This window comes from Vespa velutina, chromosome 20 (assembly GCF_912470025.1).
Source record: "Vespa velutina chromosome 20, iVesVel2.1, whole genome shotgun sequence".
Taxonomy (NCBI): Eukaryota; Metazoa; Arthropoda; class Insecta; order Hymenoptera; family Vespidae; genus Vespa; species Vespa velutina.
In genome coordinates this window covers 3,838,743-3,861,066 of record NC_062207.1, presented here as the reverse complement: position 1 = coordinate 3,861,066, position 22,324 = coordinate 3,838,743, and the positions used below count along the sequence as shown (strand labels likewise).

Below are 22,324 nucleotides of genomic sequence, written 5' to 3'. Positions count from 1 at the left end.
GAACAATTTCGTTTTTGTTAATTTAATTTAATTTAATTTAATTTAATTTTTAATTAAATAAAAATAATATAAAGGCAGTGTGCATACTATTACACAAAAATGTAACAAGGCATTCAAAAGATTATGTTGATACAAATATTTGAATTTGATGCTGCATATATAAAGTTAATTACAAATAGTATGCTGTATATTTAAAATTATCAATAGATACACAGAAGCAACGCCTAGATACAGAAAAAAAGAAAAGAAAGAAAGAAAGAAAGAAAAAAAATTATTCGTACTATTAAAAATATTTACAATATATTATGCATTTGGCATGCTACTATTAATTCTAAGCAATGAATTGAACAATTCGAAATTTGCATTTTACTAAGTGTTCATGTAGATATGACGTTTGCATTTTCTATCCTTTGTTTTTTAATTTCTATTGGAGCGTATAGGCCTTTGCAAAATAAAGCTGATATATATTATAATAATAAAGAGTATATGCTTAGGCCAATTTTGAACAATAATTGTCAAAATAGTTTGATAGCATTTAATTATACTATAACGCGTACTACACATCCTTTTGATCAATATTAAGAGATCTAACTCGATGAATTTGATTGATTGATCCTGTATTCCTGACTTAAAGCTGGGTAACTATCAACAAGTTATTAACAAAAAAATTATGTCCTATAATCATATACAATAGTATATGCAACAGTTTTTCTCTCAGTCATACCATTCGTACAGAGATGCACATTGTCCATTGATGTGCCAACTCAAGATTACGATGGCTCTACATTAATCAACGTAATTGGTGTTCTTCCTTGTGTTATAATCGACAACTTTCAGTTGATTATTGAAATTTGTCTATCTACGTGAAAGCTAGATAAATGGACGTTCACATATATCTAAATAATTTAAATGATAACTGACGACATCTACTACTCTTACAGTTTCTCTCTCTCTCTCTCTCTCTCTCTCTTTCTCTCTCTCTTTCTCTCGTCTGCAAAACGCAAATAATAAATAAGTTATGTATGTGTAGATATACACGTGTGTGTGTGTGTGTGTGTGTAATAGTTTAGTAATAATAGTAGTTTTTTTCAATGTAAATCATATTTTGTTTTTTCTTTCTTTACTTCTTCTTCTTTTTTATCTATAAGCTAAGCATTATTATAGATACATCATATTTAAATACAATTTGGATATCAAGGCAAATATGTATTTCTCATATCAATTTGCATTTAAGAGGAAGATCATGAGAAATGCATTGAATTAACGATAGTATAACTAATCTCTTAACTTTGTGCTAACTAGATTTTGACTGTTTCTTTGACTTTCGATTATCATCGATGCCTCTCTCTCTCTCTCTCTCTCTCTCTCTCTCTCTCTCTCTCTCTCTCTCTCTCTCTCTCTCTCTCTCTTTCTCTCTCTCTCGTCATGCATATGATTCTGTTTGAAGAGACAATGCATTAAAATTCAAATACTGTACAAGATCGCATGTGTCTCGGCTGGACTGTGTATATTAACTTTTTGTATTTCTTTTCTTTTGTTTGTATTTTTTCGGCGAGTATAAATTAAAAACATTCAAATACAGCCTCACAGAGGCTGCGTACACATTGGGGTAGACCATGCTAACCCTTTCACCGCTCTCAGAGCGTCGCACATACGTACGTATATTACGCACACATACGTACATATACATACTAGATTCTTCAATACATACTACCTATGTATATATACGTGTATATGCATTATTATTATTTTTTTTTTTGAATCGCAGAAAAGAGCAAATTCTCATGTAAACATAATCATTTTGAATTTCCACCATTTCAGCCTTTTGATTTGGAAACACAGGCAGTGAAAGGGTTAGATATGTTCTAGTTTTGCGATTGAACTTTCTTTCCACCACGTGGCTTAATACTTTCAGAAATTTGCCACATTGCTTCCTCACAGAGGAAATCACTGAAGTTGTTGAAGAACGTAATAATACGATCGTGTTTCTTGAAGGAGTATGTACTAGAAACAAAATAAACATAACAATTTTTCTAATTACTTCTCTCTCTTTTTCTTTTTTTTTCTTTTTTTTTTTTCCCAAAGAAATTAATATTTTTAATTATTACTTACCCTTTTTTGAATCTCTTCATATTTTCAACAATATTAAATTGTTGCCATCTTTTAGAAAAATTGATAGTACCGTCCGGTAACAAATCACTGTTCCCAATATGCACAAATGTAAGGTCTTGTAACACAAGCCCACTGAGTGATTAAATAAATAAATAAATAAATCAATCAATCAATCATGTAAATTTGTATGATATATAAAAGAACTAATAATTATTAATAATTTATAATTTGTATAATTCTTACATATATGGGATGCATGGTGGTTGAGTTTCTGCTAAAGCTTGCCTATATGCTCGAAAACTGCTTGAACTATCGATAAGAGCACAATATTCCTTCAAACCTTCCGTAATATGCTTCTGCCATTCAAGTCTTCTAATTGGTGCACTGTCTAATGCAGAAAGCAAGGCAAGATAACTATTAAAATTATTTATTTTTCTAAGATGTTTCATTATTTTAATGAACTTGACAACATATTTTTCTCTATCCTTAGCTTCGTTCTCCAATCTATGCTCTAATATCCTGGATCTAGCCCAATATGACATTTTATTAAAATGTTCTGTGAATCTTGTAAGATTTGGACTTCTCTCTTCATTTTGTTCCTGAGCCCAAATTAATACCTCAGGAATTTCAATTTTCATAAATAAATCTGCGTCTAATAGAGTCATTTGTTCTGCGATTTGTTCGCTTTTAAAATCTAGAAGTGATGCTTGTTTCGTCGTTACACTGAGAGAAGATAAAATTGGTTGTGCGTATTGTAATTGCTTAGCGGCATGCTTTTCTAATATTTTCACTCGTAAAGCTTTAGCCATTGTTAAATCACCACTGCATACTAATTGCTGTACGAATTCCATTAAAGTTTGTAATAAGGTATCGTCAAGATCTGACATACTGCAAGAACGTATATATAATTATATAATCTTTTTATCTTATCTTTTATATTTATGATTACTTAATACTCACGTTAAATCACTGACTACTCTAACTAATAGGGAGAAAGCTTCTCGAGCTGCTCGTTGCTTCGTAACATCTGGAGAACAGGAAAAACGTTGATGTCGTTTATGTAATTTTTGAATTAATTCAAGCGGTTGCATAAATGTTCTGTATGTTGTCAGAAAAGCTTCCTGATATAAAAAGTCTGTAACAAATGAGTTAACATTAATATATAAATCTTTTTAATAAAGATTTATAGCAATATATTAAATATAATTCTCTTATTTAACGCATAACAAACAAACCTGATTCCTTTTCGTCTATGAACAGCATGAAAAAATGTATAATATATTAAATTATTAATAAAATTAAAATAATAAATTAATTTATTTCTACTAATTACGATTAAAATAAATATATACCATGCTTATTTGCTTTGGTAGCATGAATTAATAATGCATCAGGATGTCCACCACGTATATCGGGTCCTTCTTCATCAGATTTTTTAAAAACTAAATATTTACTGATATCTAATTCTTCCAATATATTATCATCCTGATCTATATCCCTTAATTCCAAAGTGTTATCGCTAATGGATACAGAAGAAAGAGCATTACTTGCAGGTCTGGAAGTTGGTAATGCTATGTCTAATGCAGTACCGGTGATATTCTAAAAAAAAAAAAAAAAAAAAAATATATATATATATATATATATATATTTCTGTTAATTGCTATAATATTTTTAAATCGAAGGAGCCACTTTTTCTATTTCCTTTACCAATTTCACTGGAGTTGACGATACAACATCTTTTTTATCAAGAAAAGCATCATTATATGACGGCGGCTCATCAATTTTGACAGGAGTCGATGATAAAATTGAATCAGATGTATGTATGCTTTGCATACTAATCGTAGGCTTTGGTGAAACTATCGAAGGTGTAGCATTTGATTTGATAGATCGTGATCTCTTTGGTGGTAAAGCCGGAGGAAGACTAGAATTATTTGTTATTTCCGTAATGCTTGGAGTCATAGATATAGAAACGCTATGAAAAGAAAAATATTTTGTGAATTATGATTGTACATAAGGATATCATAAGTGATATTGAATATTTATAAGTGATTTACCTTGTGGTGTCATGCAAGTTAGTTACCGTATGAGCCATAAAAGAACAAGATTGAGTCGTAGTGAGTGCCATTTCATGTTGCTGCCATTCTGCTTGCATGGAATTGTAAGCTGCTACAGAATGACGAGTTCCAAGGCCAGAAATGAAGTCGTTGTTGCTGTGAGAGCAATTTCCAAACATCTCCATGTATGCCATAACTGTAATAAGTATAAGAATAAATTACAAAATCCATCAAAAATGAATTTAAATTTTGAGCGCGCGCGCGTGTGTGTGTAAAAATTACGATTACGAATCTTGAATGAAAGTTACATTATTTTTTATAATACATAATATGACTGGTTGGTTGACGCAAGCATGATATTTTTTGCTGCAAAAAGATATCAAAGCATACTGTGTATGAATTGAGTAAAGACACTGATGCAAAAGAAAACACTTGTATAATATCAGTATCGTTTGTGTAAAGACGCGTACGAGAAGAGATCAAACTCACTGGAGTAAACTGAACATTTCCACGATATCTCTCTTTTATTATTTACATAATAATTATATATATGCATATTTTTATATAATTTATATTACACCCGTGAGATGAGTCAAATCGTAAGCTGCAATTAAGGCCGAGAATAAAATAATTCTATTTAAATATAAAATAGAGAATGATAGAGATCATTGTATGTCTGGCAGTATATAAAAATGAAGCTAACAATATAAAATGCCATGCCAAAATAAGCCCGGATCTTAATTCATGTACATACATAATCGTGGAAAATGAAAGACTTTCGTTTTGGCGTGAAAGTGTTTGCTAAGTGTAGTCGATTAATGTGGGCGGCATCCCACTTACCAGAATATGCCACTGATTGGAACACTGGGGATACAAAACATTGCATCAGTTTTTTTTTCTTTTTTTTCTTTTTCTTTTTTTTTCCCGCTATGGGACTAAGAATATCTACAAATTTATATTTTGATATCATTTAAGGTACTTTCACAAGTCGTCGTCACTTCTTTAACTCTCTGTCAAAGTTTTTTTTTTTTTTTTTTTTTTTTTTTTTTTTTTTTTTTTTTTTTTTTTTTTTTTTTTTTTTTTTAATATCACAAGAGCTTAAACACATTAATTTAAGTAACGAAGCTCCAACGATGTTGCAAGTGCAAAGCTTTAACGCTATTATATCGTCGTTTTTCACGTTTCTTAATGTCTTATATTGAATTTTTAAGTAACTTACTATGTTTTTTTTTCAGCGGAAGAGGTGGTGGTTTATTGGTATCCGAACTGTCGCCGTTACTGGTGTGCAAACTGCAAGTAGACAAATGTTCATTTTCAGGTACATTGTCGTATTGCGACGGTTGACGTTCTCTTCTCCGTTTAGATCGTTTTTCTGGCAATGCAGGTGGTATTCCATTAGCATCGGATATAGTAATTGATTCCATTTCCTACGTATAATAGAAATAACGTTTGTATAGAAATGTCTATTGTTAAGTTTATCAACGATACGTATACTCTTACTCACATTTTTCAATTTTTCTAACATAACGGCATCGCCACTTCCCGTTATATTCATATTATCCGTGGTACTTTTAGAGCTGCTCATTGTTTTTTGCATGAAAACAGAACCATTGCTATCAGATGTAAACTTTTGTTGATAAAGAGATTGTTGTTGGGTACTAAACGTTTGGGAACTATAACTGATACTGCTTTGTTGCGATGACCTTTTTGAAGTTGTACTAGAAGCAGTCGTGTAACTTTGAGAAGAACTTCTTTGAGAATGCATCGACACAAAACCGGATTCATGTGTTTGGGTTGAAAATCTTTCTATTTTTCCATCAATACCTGAAACACAATGATTCGAGGAATACAGTTGAATGTTGTACGATCTTATAATGGTTATTTCTTCTAACGAAGTTACACGATGTTAGTATTCCTTTTTATCCTTAAATGAAACGTTTGATCTTGTGGATTGATTAAGAAGAAAAAAATAAAATGATAGAACTGTTTCATCGATAATGAATCGAACGAATGCAAGGAATATTTTTTTTTGTACAAACATTAATTATCGACACACGTCTCACATGCATGTAATTATATTCTACACACCGGTGAACGGATTAAGAATTTCTTGCGGTGTTTGTTGTCCTAGTAACATAGTACTTGGTATACTGCTTTCAGAACTATCCCAACAAGCACAATTAGAGGTCCCATTAACTTGCATACCTAAGGTACCAGAGCGTATCGTCGAGTTACGAGATTATTCTTGATAATTTTCCACCAGCAAAAAATATCCTCTTAACGTTTATGGTCGATAAAAATTAAAGAAATGATACAAAAAATTAAATGATGATAATAATCTTTCATTATGACTTACTTTTAATGGTAGCTATAAGACTGAGATCCATACTATCATTGAGAGACTCATCGTTTGGTCCCATGATCGCTCGAATTTCATCCTCGTCACGCGAATGATTTAAAGCAGAATCCAAACTACCAGCTGATGCACTTAAAATAGAAGAAGAGTCTTCCGGTGATCGACTACGCAAGGAAACCCTATCGAGACTAGATGCTAAGAAACTCTCAGACTCGTCGAGCAATTGTTGAGTTCTGGTTCTTCTTTTCGGTGGTAAAGGTGGTGGTGTACCTGACGAACTGTTTTCTTCGGAGAAGCATACGTTCGTTCTACAACCATTATTTTCGTAATCTTAAAAGTCAATAATTTGTATTTGATCATGACGTGGACAACATTGATCTAATTTACCTATCAGGAAGAGGAGGTTTTGGTGGTGGACTCGAATCCCTTAAAATAGATTCAGAACTATGAGAACTTCGAACAAGACTATTGTTGGCAGCGGTCTGTTCTAAGATCTCTCTTTCCCTTGGTGTTAAAGGTATATCCGGCAGCGAGTTCCTCTGAGGAGCAAGTTCCAATCCATAACCCGATGCACTGAATCAATATTTACCAATGATAAATCTCTACCATCGATAAAAAGAAAGATTTAACAACAAAAACAACAACAACAACAATAACAACTGCATCCTACCGATTGTTAATCGTAATGCTAACAGGTTTCTGTCGATTAGAAATCTTCTCATGAGCAAGGGAAACCAAATTCTTAACTGCTTCTTCGACCAAACCGATAATATGGGTAACATTTTCGGTATCCAAAGCAGAAGATTGATCGCCGTGTAACAAGACATCGTCGCAAAGCTTTAATAACTGAGCGAGTGCTTGATAAACTTGATTGGTTGCGGATCCTAGCGTGGAACTGTGAAAAAAAAGGAGAATGTAAGTTAATTATAGACAAAATTCTCAACGACGAAAAAAAAAAAAAAAAAAAAAAAAATATATATATATATATATATATATTTACCTATTTTCATAGAGAAGATAGGACTTGAGTACCGTGTGTATGGTGGTAACAGTGTCGAGAACCACTGTCCCATTACCTGGCAACATTTCCAATTTCTTTTTCGAGACAACATCCCGAAAATGCAGAAGAGCAAGCTGTACTTGTCTCACGTGAACATGCAAGTCTCGTAAAGGATTTTTTTCAAGACCAGCTGCATTATTACTATCCTTTCCTGACGATGACGACGATGTTCCACCTGTTCCAAGTCCAATTCCAGTAACTCCATTTTTATCACGCGGTGCTCGTGGCGACGAAGGTGAACTTGCTCGGCCGGCTCCTCCTACGACGCTCTCTGCGCCGCCTGCCCCTGTACCACCGCTACCCGGAGAACGCATGTGTGAAAGCTTCTCCAAAAAGTCCTCCTTAAAGGAGCGTGCTCGACGCGCGAGCTTACCGCCGCGCGCCTTTCCGTTTGAACGTTCCTCGTTGCTTTCTGTAATTTTATTTTTTTCTTTTTTAATTTATAGTTGTATAAGCCGCCTTACTCTCTATTTCTCTGTATGTGTATCCGAAATAATTGTAAAGTTCTCATACCATTTTCAATGAATGCGCATCCTTTGTTTTTCCCTACTCTTTCAATAAAATTTACAATTCTTTTTTTGTATTTGATTTATGTTATTCGTCACTGATTAGTATAGTACACTATGAGTTTATATATATATATATATATATTGCGTTGTTAGTATTCTAATTATTATAATCAAGTTAATAGTATCATTTTATTAATAATACAAATGAAGTTTTGAAAAAATTAATTAATTAAGAAGTATATCCTTTTTTTTATGGGTTATAATAGATTGTTCTTTCTAATTCTTAGAAATGTTTACTCCAATCAGATAAAAAGTTTCACAAATAATTTCTTTTTATCGTGAATAATGGAACAAAGAAATGAAGAAAGAATGAAAACATCGTCGTATCTACGAGGAGGCTTTCGAAATAGCTTAAACACCGAAAGAGGATTATTCCAAGATGGTGCCTTCGGACAAGGAACTAAATTTAGTGTCGGAAGGCTGGAAGGAGCGACGAAAATACGATGAAATATACTATGAAATACCAGAATGAAGAGAACATTCGAGTATACTTATAATATCTATTAGCATAATCAATTTCAACGATATTAAAAAAAATTTATATTTTACTTTTAATCTTAATTAATTTCAATTGAAAAACCATGGTAATATCTTTTATATATATATATATATATATATATATATATATATATATATAAACAATTCTTTCCTATTCGTTCGACATTAAATTATATGTTCATTTTGATTGGTATAAAAAATATGAAATATTTATAAAGATAATCTTTCACAGAGAAAGAATTAAAACGGTAGAAAAGGAACGAATGGAAAGTTTAAAGTATAACTTTAAGAATCTGAGTCATCGTTAAAGATGATGCAGTAATCACGTCACGTTCAAAAAGGAATGCGAATAAACGATATCGATCCTTGAGAACTATGAATTTCATTAATATTAAATCAAAAATATATTCCAAAATACCTCAAAATCAAACAAAAATGTCTAATTAATATCATTCCAATAAATACTTTAAATTGAAATAATAGATTAATAAGAAAGATGAGAAAATTAGCGGGAAAAAGCCCGCCATTTTTCGAATCATTTTCTTTTCTTTTCCTTTTTTAATCAAAGAAGTTTGTGATATAAAAATTACGTCACTAAATACCACTCACTTGAATAAGAGAAAATCACAAATTTTCTTGTTTATGAGTAAACAGATATATGATGAGGAAAAAAATATACATACATATATATATATATATATATGTATATATATATGTCACGTGATTCAGGAGGGAAATACAAGACAAGAAACGTCCGGACAGTAAGGCGTGTGCGCATCGACTGCTTAACTAACTTGGCTCATCGGCCCCCGTCGGTTGTATCCCTTCACCCCACCCACAAATCGTCGTCACAAGCAATATGGTCCCTCACTTTCTCTCTCTCTCTCTTTTACGTGTCAGCGTCTATATGTTTCTTTCTTTCTTTCTTTATTTCTTCTTCGCACATCCATGTCATCAACACATACACCACGCCTATTTTGCGTCTGTCATCCGATGCTTTTAAAGTGTGACGATAGTTCGGTTAAGGTTAAATACAAGACGCATTTGATATTCGAAGATAACGCATTGTATTTCTAAAGTGTCTATTATTTTTAACATTTACGATAATAACATTTGTTACTTTTCTTTTTTTTTACTTTTGCTTATTACTTGTAAAGTAGTTTTGATATTGTTAATTTTTATTGTGATATTGCAACTTTATTTGTTGTTTTGACTCACGTGGTTAAAGAATTATAAAACAAAAAATATCAATTTATAATGTTAACATGGATATGTGTAACTATTTAATTCCAAATATGTCTTTCACATAATTCATTCAAGATCGTTAACATTCTTTTATCATTTATTGCAATATTATATCATTTATTATTATTTTGATTTCGTTTATCTAATCATTCATACTTTTGATAGTAACTTTTTAGTATAACCTTAATTATATAAAACTTGTGCAAACAAAAAAGTATACATTTTAAGGAGTTAAATGATCGATTTTACCTTGCGTACTGCAGATCGAAAGCGAATCAGAGAAATCGTTATTGAGATCGGTCACGGCCAACAACAAAGGTACAGACGTATTCTTGAACGATCTTGATTTCGTCGAGGATTTCTTTTGTACGAAATAAGTTCGTACACGTCGTCTGAAGATTGGCGAATCGAGAAAAGATTCGTCATATTGTGGCATATCTGATCGCGAATCAATTTCTTTTTATTTAATAATATCGGAGAAATGCAATGTCAAGTAAAAATATGACGTAATCATGATGTCGCCATCTTCCAAACCAACTATTATTTTCGATTAATAGAAAGTAAAAGAGAAAATATATGCTCAAAATAATCTCCAATATTACCAACATTTTCATAACCTTTCAAAAACATAACGACGATAAACTATACAATATTTTTCCTTGTTACTTGTTATTATTTATTCGTTAATGACCGTATATATGTCTACTCTCTAAGGGTCATACATAACATTATCTTAATTTTCAAGTAAATTTCCAAATTCACACTATTACTCGATGATTTAAGAATGATAAGAGAGATCGAATTAAAAGGAAAATAAGGAAAAGAAGAAGATCGAATTAAAAGGAAAATATCAGACACTAATTGAAAAGAAGCAGGTCGATTTATAAATCAATATTAAACTTGTCGAACCGACGACGATGTACCGACTACGTGTGGAGATTGGGGACTGTTAATATCTCTGACTTTGGCCGGGAATAAAGCTTTGTCTATTTTAGCGGGTCAACCAACGAGAGCGAGCGAGCGAGCGAGCAAGCGAGAGAAAGAGATGAGAAAAGTGTGTGCGATAAGGTGGGGGTGTTGCGAGGGGCAGAAGCAACAGCAGCAGCAGCAGCAGCAACAGTATAAGCTCAAGGAGGGCTGGGGAAAGAAGTTAACATACCCACTTGTTTCTTCCTTTTCATTAAATAAGAAAAGAGAAGGAACGAGAATGATCAAGGTGACTGAGAAAAAGATTAAGAATCTTCGAATGATTTGTTCGTTGATCGAGAGATGAATCCAAGAAATGTATTTTAGGAAACTTGGGAAAAAATTAACTTAACCTATAAATACAAAAAAAATACGACGGGTCAATTTATTCGTATGAATTTCGTCAAAAACGATTTATTTATGGATCGATGGATGAATCATTAAAAAATTTATTTTCAAGAGAAAAGTTGATCTGCCTCCTACATAAAAAGTAAAATATATATACACATATATATGTGTGTGTGTATATATATATATATATATATATATATATAAAATAACATGACAGGTCAAATTATCCGTACGAATCGATCTAAATCCGTCCCTAAAGGTAAGAAGATGTAACAATGAGGTGTAATAAAAGTTAGTAGGTTATCAAACATTTGATCGAACATCTCTTTCTCACGCATACATACATGAAATCTCTCGTAAATCAAAGCGCATATCAGTTTTGATAAGGTACATCTGTTAAAGTTCTTCGTTCGTGAATTAAACCTCCTATCCGCCGATAAAGTCTCCTATTCGTCATTGGTAAAAAAGAAAGGGGAAGAAAAGAAGAAAAAAGGTACGTAAAGAAAATACTAATCAAGGATGATCCATCTTGAAAACTATGTAACAAGTATCAGCCATGATTGCGAATATAATTCAAGATATTTAAAAGAATATGGTCAATAATAAATTAGCTTGTAAGCAAAGAACATATGTTTTTGACGTTTGAACAGAAAGAAGGGCGTTCTTAAATAATAATCTTAAAGCCCTTTTAAAATTCATTGTTTGAAGGAAGAACGAAAAGGCCGATTATAGATAAAGCGAATAGTGGTTTAGTTTATAAGGGCGTTACCATTTCAATCTGAAAAGAATTTTGGATTACGATCGAGAGAAGCAAAGTTATCCTTTGACGTAAAGTCTTCGATGTTAAGTAAATGGGGATGCGAGGGAACTTGGGGGGAGGTGAAGGAGGGTTGCGCCGTCTTCGTCTGTCAAAAGATACATACGCGAGTTTCGCACGTAAGAGAAGGTAAAAAGTTGATTGAAGTGAGCTTACCTCCATGCTTGTCAGATTTTGGTGTGGAAGCCATCATAGTCGACCGTTCCTTCGTATTTAAACGATACCACAGAGTCTCAACATTTTTGCAAACAGCCGCGTCGTGAGTTACGAAGCAGTGGCTGCCGCACTGTTTTCAGTCTGATATAAATCCGACTTGCACCGCTACATCTTCGTTCGTCGGCCATTTTTCAAGAGGCTCCGGGGATAATAAACGCCATCTGCTGACGAATAATGATAAACTACGCCGACAAGATGGCCGACACAGTGTTCATCGCGGCGTACTGACCAGTGAACGTATTACTTTGAATCCTTCTACGTTTCTTACCGTGATAACGTGAGCTTATAAAAATTCTGAGGTACGAATCGTTTGCAATCAACTTCGCTCGTTTACAATCGTATAATATTTGTCTCGATAACTATTACGTATACGTTGTGTAGATCTTGAACCTGTCGTTCGACGCATCGACCGTCAAAGACGCCGCTCGCGAAAAGCTTGCGATGATAGGGCGGTGGCGCGATCGTCGTACATTCTTGCGAACAAGTTTTAACCGTGCTGTACCATAGTGCGTACACTCCAAATAGAAAATTCAAAGTTCTCTTTCGGACTTCTCTTACGTACGGAAAGATATACGGCGGAAAAGAGCGCGTCATTCGAACGCGTAAAGAGTAACCGATTGGATTATTTCGAAGATGGGGAATATTGGATTGCAACAACATTACGAGACTGCCAAGAAGACGGGAGCATTGAGATTGTCGCAAAAGAAATTGGACGAATTTCCATCGAATCTACGTACATTGGCACATCTTTTACGTAACTTGGATATTTCGGAGAATAAATTTACTAGATTACCCGATGAGATCGGCGAGTTTACATTGTTGAAACAGATCAATTTGAGTCGTAACAGGCTTACAACATTACCAGAGATCATTGGTCTTTTGTCGAAATTAGAATGTTTCAATGGAAGTTCGAATTACATAGAAAAGATACCGCGTTCCTTTTCAAAATTATCCCATTTGAAACAAGTCAATCTTTCTGACAATCGCATTACCGAATTCCCTTTAATGTTTTGCGATTTGAAACATCTCGACGTATTGGATCTGTCGAAGAATAAATTAACGATAATACCGGATGCTGCTTCCTTACTTTCGGTAACCGAATTAAATCTCAATCAAAATCAAATTTCTATTATATCGGATAGAATCGCCGAATGTTCGCGTCTGAAAACTTTACGGCTAGAAGAAAACTGTTTACAATTGAACGCCATACCAACCAGGATATTGAAAGAGTCTAAGATATCGATGTTAGCGTTGACAGGGAATCTCTTCGAGATGAAACAATTCGCTGACGTTGAAGGATACGACGATTATATGGAGAGATATACAGCGGTGAAAAAGAAAATGTTTTAAACTCATCAAGATTACGAACACATCTCGTTGTCACATTAGAATTAATAGTAAACGCACATACAGTTTCTCACGTACTTTTTCGATTCTATCCTTCCTCCCCTACGCCGTCAAATTTATCATCGTGTAATTCTTTAACGACTTTGTATATATATACACACACACACACACACACACCCGCATATATATATATATATATATATATATATATATATATATTTGTACCTATTTCGTGCAAATTTTATGAAAAATAAATTATATCTTATATATTTATTTTTAATATGACCTAATGTATTATTAAACTATCCTTTACATGCGACGTATATTTCATGTAAATCTTAATGGAATATTTGTTTGAGATTTTCTACAATTATAGACATTATTTTTAATACTATTTTTCGGAAGTTATGGTTGAAGAAAATAATAGCAAGAAAAATTCATTGAATACGTTATGGACGTGACTGTACCTCGATGTAGAGAGAACATACTGACTAATTTATAAAACAACTATGTATAAAAATTTGTATGAAACTTTTGCAAATTTTCATATTGAAAATTACTATAATTCATAGATGATAATTATCGTATTAATTTTCACTCGTAATCGATAACTTTTTTAATTGTTTATATTATATCTGCATCGTGATACGATTACGAACAGCGATCAATCCTGTAGTCTGAACATTTTGGGCCCTGTTCTTTATAGGAGAAAAATTAAGTATTATAAGTACATATGCATATATATTTTATATAAATATTTGAAAGATTATTTATTCAGTTTCAACGTTTGTGAAAAGTGTTAGACAAAATATTTGGTTATAAACGAATACTTAAAAAATTTCTAATTAGAAATGTTGAAAAAAGCCATGATTAGTAAAAAAGTAAAAATGGTGGAGGGTAGACATTTTAAAGGATACGATCCTATGACGTCCATGTCAACGCCGGTAGTGCATGCTTGACTAACGTAGTGTTTCAAGCAAGTGTTTCTTCCAAGATGGCGAACGTAGCTCGTTCGAATTTTCAAGTAACACAATGAAAAGGTATACCGAGCCTTATTCTCGGTTGTGATGTATTTCATTGAGGAAAATTCGTGTTGGTGATCCGACGTCCTCGGACGTCGCGCGTTGTCGCGCGTGACTCGCGTGGAAGTGATTACGGGCCGCCTGTGCGTGCCGCTCGTGCGTGCCGCCCGTGCGTGTCTCGTCGTTCATTTGCCACGAAAGAAGATAGAAGAAAAAAGAAAGGAAGGGAATAAATAAATAAAGAAATAAATCAACGACGGGAAAGAGTTGAGAACAACAACGTTGAAGCAACGATAAAAACAAAAAACAAAAAAGACAAGATTTATATAAAAAATTGCAAGAGGAAGAAGGGGGGGAAGAAAATTAAAAAAAAATATACATATAATAAAAAGAAAAAGTGAAAAGGGTGGTAGGAAGGAAGGAAGGAAGGAAGGAAGGAAGGAAGGAAGGAAGTAAAAGAACCGTAAAAAGAGGAAGCAAAGGAGAAATTGAAAAAAGACATAGATAGATAGATAGATGGACGGATAGATAGAGAGAGCGAGAGAGGGAGAGGGAGAGAGAGAGAGAGAGAGAAAGAGAGAAAGAAAAAAATAAAGGAAGAAAGAAAGAAATATAAAAAAAAGGAAGAAAGGGAGAGAAGATAGAGAGGTTGGCTTTTTTATCCGCAGCAACGCGTGAGTACGCGTCGCCGTCTTTCGACGGGGGCGGATTGACCGTCTCTGTCGTTGCTGCTTTTGCTTCTGCTCCGCCTCCTGCTGCTGCTCTTGTATCGTATCGTATCGTATCGTATCGTATCGTATCGTCTTGTCTCGTCTCGTCTCGTCTCATCTCGTCTCGTCTCGTCTCGTCTCGTCTCGTCCCGTCTTGTCTCGTCTCGTCTCGTCTCGTCTAGTCTCGTCTGGTGTTTTATCGTTAACTTGAACGAGTCTCTCTATGACCGAACACATTTGCAAATATCTGACGCAAATTCGAAAATGAGGCAGGAACGTTGCAAGTGATTTCTACCAGAGGAAAGCCCCGAGGTACGAAGATCCCCCTGCAGAATGGTGTGTGCAAATTTTTTTCGAGTATCGAAAACGTAACCTATTTGTTCTTTTCTTTTTCTTTCTCGTCTTCTTTCTTTTCTTTTTTTTTTTCATCAGACCAACAAATCTTTTTTTTTTTTTTTTTTTTTATTTTATTTCTTTTTTTATCAGGGAAAATCACTTTAATTTTCCGTCCTTTACTTTTTCCCTCTCCTTTCTTTTTTCTCTCACTTTTTCTCTAATTTTTTAGATCAATTTCCCCATGTGTCATATTCCCTCCTTTTTTTTTTTGTTTCCTTTTTTTTTTTTTTTCTTTTATTTTCTTTCCAAATTTTATTGTCTCTTCCTTCCATTTCTTCGTACCAAGGCATTTAATTTGATAATAATGATATTATTTATTACTTATGCGAAGGTAAAAAGAGGTATTTTATAAAGAGAATGTACCTTTTGTTTTGTAAAAGCTACTATTAATGAGATCTTGTACTTTATCAATAGGCCATTGTTGTTCTAATTGTTCCTAAAAATAGTTTCTTATAACGGTTTGTTGTTTTAGAAATAAAATAGAAAATGTCAGAACTTGAGGAAAGTCTGGCAGCGCCGGATAGTACAACGAGAGAACAGCGTCTGGGTTTCTCTCATGGAGACGACGTATTGCTCCAGCATAAGGATGGAAAATATTACTTGGGCACTGTCGTGGAGGTATCAGTATTGCTAATCCATTAGAATTGCTTTGTCAAATATTTGTAATATTTTTTTACATTATGCTTAGGTGGATTTGGCTAGAGAGAGATGTCTTGTCAAATTTATGGACAATACATCCTCTTGGTCGTCGGTTAAAGAGCTGACAAAATTAGCTATGCCAGATTCAGATGTTATGTGCGTTCTCTGTAAGAAATCCGAGCCTAAGACCGATAATGACATCGTTGTGTGTGATAAATGTGGACGTGGCTACCATCAACTTTGTCATCAGGTGATATATATACATATATATATATATATGTGTATATTCTAAATTATACAACTTCTCTTTGATTATTATTTCTAACGGCGTCTTATATTTTTAGCCTCAAGTATCAAAGGAAGAAACAAGAAGCGATACGAATTGGATGTGTAAACGATGTATGGATAATCAGACGAGAAATCGTGAATCTGGAGAGATTAAGAAATGTATGGTTAAAGTAAATATTAGGAAAGTTTGTAGCGGTAGAGATCAACCTCAACCACCTCCGGATGATATGACAAAATTACCATATGACGTTAGTATATAGCAGGCAACAAAATCTTACCCATAGATAGATTTCTCATATTGATTGCTATTAACTGGTAATGTATTGTAGCCTGATATGTTGAGTTGGGACGTACACCATCGAGTGAATGCAGAACAAATTTATTGTTATTGTGGTCTAAATGGAGAATGGTACACGCAAATGTTGCAGTGTGCTCGTTGTAAACAATGGTTCCATGAAAAGTGTGTTAGTTGCTTAAGGTATCCTCTCTACAGTGGAGATAGGTAAGATATTTGGATGAAATTAAAAGTGATTCTTTACTTTCTGACATTATTTCTTTTTATTTTCTTTTATTTTTTTTTTCACATTTCAGATTCTATGTTTTTGTTTGTTCGACGTGCAATTATGGGAAAGAATTCGTACGACGTTTGGAATTGAAATGGGTCGATTTAGTGCACCTGATGTTGTACAATCTGACTGTTTACAATGCAAAAAAGTATTATGATTTAGATACGGTTATTATACCTTATGCCAATGACAATTGGAATTCTTTGCAACTTCCACCACGTGTAAGAAACTTATTAAATTCATTTTTATATTTTTAATAATTGTTAATAAATGCATAGTTCTAACTTTGAATTATTTTCTAGATTCGAGATGTCAGCGTTCAAGTACGACGAGAATCAATACTAGCTATATTAACAAATAATAGGAATAGATTCAAGTGCGGAAGAGAAATTAAAAAACGTACCACAATATGGGGTCTTAGAGTTAGATTACCACCGCCATGTCCTATCGTTAATCTTCCAGCGTCTGGAATAATAGATGATTCAGTGTTACGTAGATGCTGGGGTGCTAATAAAAGACTACAATATTTATCTCCGTCAGCAGGGTTAGCATAATTTTTAATCTCTTCTAATATTTATAACACTCTATTGAATATCTAAGTGAAACTATCATATATTTATAGATGTATGCCAGAAAGTACAAAACAGTTAAGCGTACTGAAGGAAAGTTCACCAGAAAATTTGGAGATACCTGTTAATCCGTCAGACGTGGTCATGAGAGGAACAATTTATCAAAATTCTGAAGCAGAACAGAGTTCGTGTCCAAGTCCAAGTCCTCCTTCTCAATCCACGCAGTCTTTGAGAGAACGGTATTATTGATATATAAGAATATGTAAGAATATAAAAAATAGGTTGAATATATACATATATATATATATGTATATATTGACTTTTTATAGATACAGTGGAGGTGGTTTTGTGAAAAAAACTTTCCCATTTCCAAAGTTAAGTTTACAAAGAAGAAGAAGATTAATGGTATTGGGTAGTTCTCGAGAAAGGATGTTACGTAAACATAAAAAAAGGGAGAAAGGTTGTGGAGATGGTTCATTAGGAAAATCGCAAGGTGTTAGGGAGGCCAGATATAGAAAAGCTAGGAAGCTATTAAAAAATGCCATTGCTAAGGTATCGCATGATTATACTGTTAACAATGAATTGTATAAATTATCTTGTAGTATTCATAGTTATTACAGTCTTGTTTTATTTTTGTTTTCTTTTTTCCTTTCTCTCTCTCTCTCTCTCTCTCTCTCTCTCTCTCTCTCTCTCTCTCTCTCTCTCTCTCTCTATCTATCTATCTATCTATCTATCTATCTCTCTCTATCTCTCTCTCTCTCTCTCTCTCTCTCTATTTAGAGCAAATCTAGAAATTCGGAACAATCGGATTTACCACCAACACCGCCGACTTCTGTATCTGGTCCGCCAACACCACCGGCTACCACTTCGGGTATGTCGGAATTATCTGTACCCAGTTCAATGGAATTAATGCACCCTCTGCCACCATCGACACCAGCAGATACAAGTGGCGATGAAACAAGTTCAAGAGGAACATTAGATTCTTTCATTCCACCACCAAAAGATTTTGAAGGGAAAAACAATCCCTTTCGAAATCTCAGCGATTTATTGGGTACACCTTGCAGTCTTAATCAGGCAAGCTCCAGTACACCTTTACCTTATAATCAATGTCCCATTACATTGCCTCTTCCATTGACACCCGTGATAGCACAACCACCAGTAGTACGTCCAACAAAACGTCAATTATCAGAAAAAGACATTATCATAGACAGAAATGGACAAGTGAAACGAAAAAGACAACATCGACGTGGTAGACCATCTCAACAGCAACAACAACTTCAACAACAATTTCAACATACAGCTAGTAAAACCGCTACAATTTTGCCAGCACGATATAACGAAGTTAAAAATGAATTTGTGAGAAATTTAAGGAGTTCGTTCAATGGTGGTGGTGGTGGTGGTGGTGGTGGTGGTGGTGGTGGTAATGGTGGTGGTGGTAATGGTGGTGGTGGTAATGGTGGTGGTAGTGGTGGTGGTGGTGGTGGTGGTGGTGGTGGTGGTGCTTCAAGCAGTGCCAGTAGTCAAATTGGAAATTGTGTAGATTATGCCTTAAATGGAAGAAGATTACGACAACGACAAAGCAGTGAAAAATTACCACCACCGGATCCACAGCCACAAAAGAAGTGTAATACATCCTCCTCTCCTAAATGTTCACCCATGAAGCAAAGTACTCCTGACATATCTTTGGATGATCTTAAGTCATCGGTGAATATTTACTTCGGAGCTGCCAACAGGATAGCAGCAGGTGAGAAGTTTGTGATCAAGGCGAAAAGGGTAGGACCTAATGGTCAAACGCAGTATCTCATAGAATGGGAAAGTCTTAACACTTAACGGTAAAAATGTCATTTACATCATGGTCAGGTAATAATGCTCGACCAAATAATATTGAGTAGAGAACAACTGTTATCTGACAATCTGGATACTTAGGATGAGAATATCGTAACGAATCGATTTGTGTTACTCACTGCCATTCGTTAAATACATTTATCTATAATGAGTATGTCTATTAATTGGTTCATGATGTTTGATTGTTCTTATAAGTATATATTATTAGAGTTTAGATTTTTTAAGCATACAATATAGATTAATGAAACTTATCATTTAGAAAGTTTACAGTTACTACAATTGTCAAAAAGAAGAAAAAAAAAGAAAAGAAAAGAAACCATCATTGCTGGTCAATGAATTGAAGTTTTCTAGAAATTTGAAAGTTGGGCCTATCATCTCTCTTGATTTTCTTTTGCACAGCACTGAAATAATAATATTTGATTCCACAATAAAATTATACCGTCCAAATTTATTATCCAAGCAAATGTTAGGTCATTAAAGTTGAATAAAAACGTTTAAAAGATTATTACATAAAAATAAATTGGAAGATATACCAAGAACTTATAAGAAGAATCAAATATGCATATACCAGTTATATCTTGTAAATAATGTAGTATAGTAGTCTAACATTAAAAAATCAATAAACGTGGGTCATGTGAAAAGCAAATGAAGTCACGTAGGCTCTGTCTTTTTTGGAGAGCAAATTGATTGTCTCTCATCAAAATTATAGGGCAAAAACCATAGTTATGATAAAGATAATCGTGAATCGATGCAGATGGTTGTTCCTGTCATTTGAGCTATCGTAATAGTACATGTTAGTAGTGTGTAGTACAGAGTAAGATGAAGCAGACATACTGCGAAAGATTATTTTTTAATACAATCATAAGACATACGATCTTCAATTTCTGCAACTTTACCATCTTTTAAGTCATTGATTCATACAAAATACACGAACACGAAAAGTCTAACAAATTATATTGGTATTTTACAATAGTAATAATATTACGATAAAATGAATTTATTTTTATTACGCCGAACCTTCGAGACCGTATTTGGATAGTTTAATTACGATCATATAAATGTCCATTTCTAATGAGATAGAACTTATAATGACTTAAGATGCTGAAGATGCAGAATAAATTATTGCTCCCTATTATGCAAAACTAAAAAAGAAAGCACATGCTTGTTTCATACCACGTGTAAGTAAAAGAACAATTACAATTAATCTCCTCCTAGATGTTCGAACAACCTATTCTGCGGAAGTATAATAGACAATTGACTAATTTATCTTCGTTGACTTTTCACACGATATAAAATAAAACCGTATATAAGATTCTTTAAGGTGCCGGATGTTTCATAATTTGATATGTTTTAGAATCCGTATTGCACGGTGTCTGTGATCTGAGCAATGCTAATCGGATAAAGTATCCGATGAAAGCCAATCATAAATATTGGTAATGACTTAATTATTATGAGATTATATCCTAATTTAAAGAAAAAGGGTCACATATTTAACGTACAATTTTGCAAGACATCATCAATCGCTCATACAAATTTTATGTAAGAAAATTTTCACAAATTTGGACTATGTATTTATCTAATCGCAGATTTTTGTTTTTTAATTTAATTTAATTTTTATTATAAATATGATATTTCTCATATTTATGCAAGCATTCCTATTTTATTATGATACGTAATGTGGTAAATAATCTACATAAAAAAATATTTAAACAAGTTGCAGTAGGGATTTATACTGTGATGGAATATATAATTAAAACAGCCGATATGAAAAGAACAAGAAAACAAACAAACAAACGAACAATTTATTAACAATAGTATCAGATTCTACAGATACCATCTTCGTCGTCATCTTAAAAGCGATTAACTTTAGACTGGTTTTACAACTTTACAAAAAGTTATATTAGACATTGAAAGAATCTTCATACGCAAATGTTTGCGAACGATTTATTATCTCAATCGCTTACATCTAAAGATTTCTTTTTACATCTAAATGTTTTCTTAATGCGATTGTGAATTTATTGTATAGCATTGGGATTGCAATTTTCTTTGCACTTTGGCCTACATAGAGAGGCTCATAATTGTATTAACAGAAATGATATTGTTTATTTCAATATGTCAGTGGTATATTTTTGATCTGATTTGATTTGTCGATTTTTCAAAATTATACCCTTCCCCCCACCCCCCACCCCCCACAAATCCTTTTATCAATTTATTATACAAACCAATGAATTTCAACTAAAATTATCACTGACGTATCGAAATCTACAAGTATTTTCTTTTTTTTTTTTCTTCTTTCCTTTTTTTTTCTTTTTTTATTAGGAAATGATTTAAGTCACACATATATTATGTTTATCACTTTAATATATGTAATCATATTGATTTGTTGCTGTTCTATTATCATCGTGTCGCATTCAATTGTTATATTATCATAATATTTAGAGTATCGAAATTTTGCCTAGATTAAAAAAAAAAGGAAAAGTTAATCTCCAAACGTGATCTATGTAATATTTACATAAATTATGTTTTTTAAGTATACTTTTCTTTTAACATACGTAAAAATATGATATACAACAATATTAAATATTGTTTCTCATCCTTAGAAATATATATATATATATATATACATATATATATATATATATATATATACATATATATATATGTGTGTGTGTATACCATATATATATATATAGATAAC

General features: G+C 33.1%; 3 protein-coding genes across 11 annotated transcripts; 2 read left to right on the top strand and 1 right to left on the bottom strand.

Annotated features, from left to right (window-relative positions):
- Positions 1-847: 847 nt before the first annotated feature.
- LOC124956121 (guanine nucleotide-releasing factor 2) lies at positions 848-12,691 on the bottom strand. Of its 9 annotated transcripts, none has more exons than XM_047511525.1 (18): positions 10,144-11,133; positions 8,096-8,128; positions 7,523-8,012; positions 7,193-7,417; positions 6,910-7,095; positions 6,523-6,830; positions 6,255-6,371; positions 5,671-5,990; positions 5,386-5,593; positions 5,007-5,030; positions 4,167-4,362; positions 3,820-4,084; positions 3,465-3,711; positions 3,348-3,362; positions 3,073-3,247; positions 2,356-3,000; positions 2,113-2,244; positions 848-2,004 (listed from the first exon to the last, which is right to left on the bottom strand). In XM_047511525.1, the coding sequence occupies exons 1-18, from the start codon at positions 10,328-10,330 to the stop codon at positions 1,866-1,868; spliced, it is 3,912 nt and encodes a 1,303-aa protein (XP_047367481.1). In that variant the 5' UTR covers positions 10,331-11,133; the 3' UTR covers positions 848-1,865. The 9 variants fall into 9 exon arrangements, with proteins under 9 accessions (XP_047367481.1, XP_047367483.1, XP_047367488.1 ...); XM_047511527.1 differs by having other exon boundaries at positions 7,523-7,994; XM_047511532.1 differs by lacking the exons at positions 8,096-8,128; positions 10,144-11,133 and adding an exon at positions 12,185-12,691 and having other exon boundaries at positions 7,523-7,994.
- On the top strand, positions 12,111-15,659 carry LOC124956128 (leucine-rich repeat-containing protein 57). The gene is made up of 2 exons (XM_047511552.1): positions 12,111-12,543; positions 12,626-15,659. Exon 2 carries the CDS (start codon positions 12,878-12,880, stop codon positions 13,592-13,594), a length of 717 nt encoding a protein of 238 aa, XP_047367508.1. The 5' UTR covers positions 12,111-12,543; positions 12,626-12,877; the 3' UTR covers positions 13,595-15,659.
- On the top strand, positions 15,525-21,959 carry LOC124956131. The gene is made up of 11 exons (XM_047511556.1): positions 15,525-15,659; positions 16,192-16,337; positions 16,408-16,608; positions 16,703-16,894; positions 16,976-17,148; positions 17,238-17,433; positions 17,515-17,756; positions 17,835-18,020; positions 18,111-18,333; positions 18,562-19,163; positions 19,278-21,959. The coding sequence occupies exons 2-11, from the start codon at positions 16,206-16,208 to the stop codon at positions 19,609-19,611; spliced, it is 2,481 nt and encodes an 826-aa protein (XP_047367512.1). The 5' UTR covers positions 15,525-15,659; positions 16,192-16,205; the 3' UTR covers positions 19,612-21,959.
- The last annotated feature ends 365 nt before the right edge of the window (positions 21,960-22,324 follow it).